Source organism: Sceloporus occidentalis, unplaced genomic scaffold (genome assembly GCF_023333645.1).
Source record: "Sceloporus occidentalis isolate IW3139 unplaced genomic scaffold, rSceOcc1.0.p SCAF_74, whole genome shotgun sequence".
Taxonomy (NCBI): domain Eukaryota; kingdom Metazoa; phylum Chordata; class Lepidosauria; order Squamata; family Phrynosomatidae; genus Sceloporus; species Sceloporus occidentalis.
This window is the reverse complement of record NW_028317054.1, coordinates 4055001-4058791: the sequence shown is the minus strand read 5'-3', so window position 1 is coordinate 4058791 and position 3791 is coordinate 4055001. Positions and strand designations below refer to the sequence as shown.

General features: G+C 38.2%; 1 protein-coding gene across 1 annotated transcript in view; it reads left to right on the top strand.

The window, feature by feature from the left end:
- LOC149285981 (homeobox even-skipped homolog protein 2-like) overlaps positions 1–3791 on the top strand; it is a 3834-nt gene continuing 43 nt past the window's right edge. Inside the window, exons 1-3 of the mRNA XM_089494707.1 lie at positions 1–409; positions 1531–1769; positions 3223–3791. The exon at positions 3223–3791 is cut by the window's right edge and continues 43 nt beyond it. Of these exons, the coding sequence (XP_089350833.1) occupies positions 1–409; positions 1531–1769; positions 3223–3791 (1217 nt within the window). The remainder of the gene's footprint in view (positions 410–1530; positions 1770–3222) is intronic.

The window sequence follows — 3791 nt, the reverse complement described above, 5'->3', positions numbered from 1 at the left end:
ATGATGGAAAGGATAAGAAAAGAGATGATTCTCATGGAAAGAGGTCTGCACAGCCCAACCACAGGCAAAAGGCTTTCCAATTTATCGGACTCAGCTGGTAATGCAGTGTTGGAGGCCCTGGAAAATGCTCACCACACAACTCGTCTGAGCCCTAGACTAACATCTTCTTCATTGCATGGATCCATTGGGGACCTACCTAGCAAGGGCAAATTTGAAATAGACACTTTGTTCAGCATCCCTCATCCTAACACTGAAAGCAACAGTGTTCCTGAGATAGTCGGCTCCGAAAGAGGGAAAATTAGCCAATATTCTGAAGTTGCTCCAGAAGCAGATATGAACAGTGATGTGGAGGTGGGATGTTCAGCCCTGCGCTCCCCAACTAGCATCAGAGACAGCCAGCTGAAGGACAGTAACAAAGGTATATTTTTCCTTTATATTTCTAAAGGGGTAATATTGCTTTAACTATTTATTGTGCTACACAGCTTGTTTAAGAAACAACTTTTTTTGCTAAGGCAGAATTGTAGCTCATATTAAAATGATATATCATTTTCTTTCAAGATATTTAATGCCACGATTAAACGGAAGAGTATTTTTTAAAATTGTACCAAACTCTGTATCAAGAAAAAAGAATGTTTATGCATTTTCAAAGCAAGCAATGTCAATCAAGAAAGCTGCAAAATACTATAATATAAATGCTATAGAAGCTAAGTAGAATAAATTACAGATTGATACATCTACATACACACCACAAACACATACACACATATATATATGTATATATATATATATAGATATAGATATAGATATATATAGATACAGATATATTAGTAATGCAAGAAAATAATTACCATGTGACTAAAGTAAAAACGAAAATATTTATAACCAGCTGTTTATTTTATTCTGCACATTATTATTTATTTAGACAATGCTCTTTAAATTCAAGAAACATCTAGGTAGTATAGGGTATGCATATACAGTAATTTTGCGTAGCGTTTAATGAAATTAAATCCGAACACACCATTTAACAATGGAAGAAGCCTTTAAGATTAAATCAGTTTTTATAGTTATAAAAATAATCTTCAATTACTTTGGCATCCGAATACATATAAGTGTGCAATGTATTGCAGATGTTCATAAATCAGCTGAAAATAGTTAATGCGTGGATATATTTTGTAAATCCAAATACCTCTTAACTAAATCCATGTTGGGCTCACATTTTAGCACACCTAACACCACATGCACTTTACCAAGTCGGTAATCTCATTCAGCGTGAACAAATCCCCCTCAAACAAAAAAATATTGTATGTCAAAATAATTCGGTAAATTACTATGTTACAGCTTTGCAACATATACATTGTTAGACTGTTCTACCGGATATATAAGGAAAATAGCATTCTACAGAAAAATTCCTAAATCATTTAGCATCACTTCGTAGCATTGAGGTGTGTTTATGCTCCCCACAACTTATATTAAACCCACCTATGAACTGGGCTAGTGGCAAGCTTTATTTCCCTGTTTGTGTGCTTGTAGATAATGGATCAGTTGCCAGCACCACCAGTTCGTCCGGTTCTGGGATAGGCAGCCTTAGCAGCAATAATCCCGTGGGTAGCTCCAGTTCAGCAGCTGACCAGGTGCGACGTTATCGGACAGCATTCACCCGGGAACAGATAGCCAGACTGGAGAAGGAATTCTACCGGGAGAACTATGTGTCTCGGCCCCGGAGATGTGAACTGGCTGCGGCCCTCAACCTCCCGGAGACAACTATTAAGGTAGGATGAAATGACGGCACCTTCCTCGTTCTCTTGACAGATTTGCGCACTAACAAGCCCTAACACGGGTTCAAATAACCCTTTTATTGGGAGAACTGGATATATTTTTGCCACTACTCTGGCACACTAACGGTTAAAATACTTGCTCTTATTACCTACTTTGAAAACAGGAAATATACATTACTAAGGACAAATATACAAAATAACGGATACTTTTTCTTTATTCATTAGTAAATGAATACCAACATGTGAACGTTTATACGTTCTGCAAAACTTAAACCATCTAGAGAAAGATCTGTTTTATACGAAAAAACTTTAATCTAATTTAAATTAAGCATTTCAGCTAGGAAAGGTGAAAAATTCCAATTTATTACGTGTAAAATTAACAGTGCTTTCAGGGTTAATATATTTTATAAGAGGATTCTCGCTGCCCAGGTGTATGTGGCCAATCAAAATGGAATTAAAATGATATTTTAATATGAACTAGAAATTCGGGTGTTTAAATTGCGGATTATCAATTGACCAATAGTTTGCCTTTGTTATATATATATATATATATATATATATATATATATATACACATATATATGATTGTTTTTTACTTACTTATTGCACTTTGATATTTTATTATAAACTCTTTATATGATATCATTGTGCGGTTCTGTAAAACGCTTCTAGAATTCAATACTGAATTTTCCATCTAAGTGTTACAGTGGGCTGTTTGTCTAGAAGACAGATGATAATTAAAGAAAGACATCCCAGTGCACAAATGAGGCATATATTAATGTGACACCTATAAACATACACTTCTGGTGTATTTAAAAAAAAAAATTATATATATATATATATTAATATATAAAATACATATATGGATTATTATTTAACAAAATTGTGTTTATACAAAAAACTCCCTGTATTTTATTTATATATAACACATTTCCGCTCTCGTTATTTTTTTGAAAGTTTGTCCAACATTATTTTGATTATTTTGCAAATAGTGTGGAAGTAACTCCCTAATTCTTAATAGCAGTTAAGTAAGTGGTGACTGTTAACTTCTATTAAATTCAGTCCATGCATCCATAACGCAATAATTATATGTGCTGTACGTTGGGGCGTATAGAACAAACTGTGTAGTGTAATTACCAGGGACCAGTTATTACATAAAACATCTATTTATCGGGAATGCTGAAGATTTAGTGCTTTAAGTATTCTGTATATGAAACAAGATATACATTGATATGATCCCTGCGTAGGTTCTGGGGTAACTAGTGCCTTTTCGCGTCACATTGTTTCCAGTTCATAACCCACGTGCTTTGCCTTCTTCGCAAAAATATAGACTGCAAGGAGCCCAGTGTTCTCCAGCACTGTATATGCGCAGATGCTTCAAATTGTGTTATTGCTTATAGTCGAGTGTCTGGATTGATGAATGAAACGTTGTGTATTTCTCTATTAGGTCTGGTTCCAGAACAGGAGGATGAAAGATAAAAGGCAGCGCTTGGCTATGTCGTGGCCTCATCCTGCGGATCCCAGTTTTTACACGTATATGATGACCCACGCTGCAGCCACTGGAAGCCTTCCTTACCCCTTTCATTCTCACGTGCCTCTGCACTACTATCCTCACGTTGGGGTGACTGCAGCCGCTGCAGCTGCAGCAGCCTCAGGGGCAGCAGCGGCGGCCGCTTCCCCTTTTGCCACATCCATACGGCCTTTGGACACCTTCCGCGCACTTTCACACCCTTACTCTCGACCGGAACTACTTTGCAGCTTCAGACATCCGGGTCTTTACCAGTCCCCTGCTGGGATCAATAGCACTGCTGCGGCTGCCGCTGCGGCTGCTGCCGCTGCAGCCGCCTCGGCGCCCGGCTCCACTCCCTGCTCCTGCCTCAGTTGTCATAGCAACCAGACGGCATCCGCGCTGAGTTCCGGCAGCAGGAGCTCGGATTTCACTTGCACTGCGTCCTCACAGAGGTCAGAGAGTAGCTTTTTGCCCTACTCAGCGGCAGTGCTCAGCAAAACCTCTGT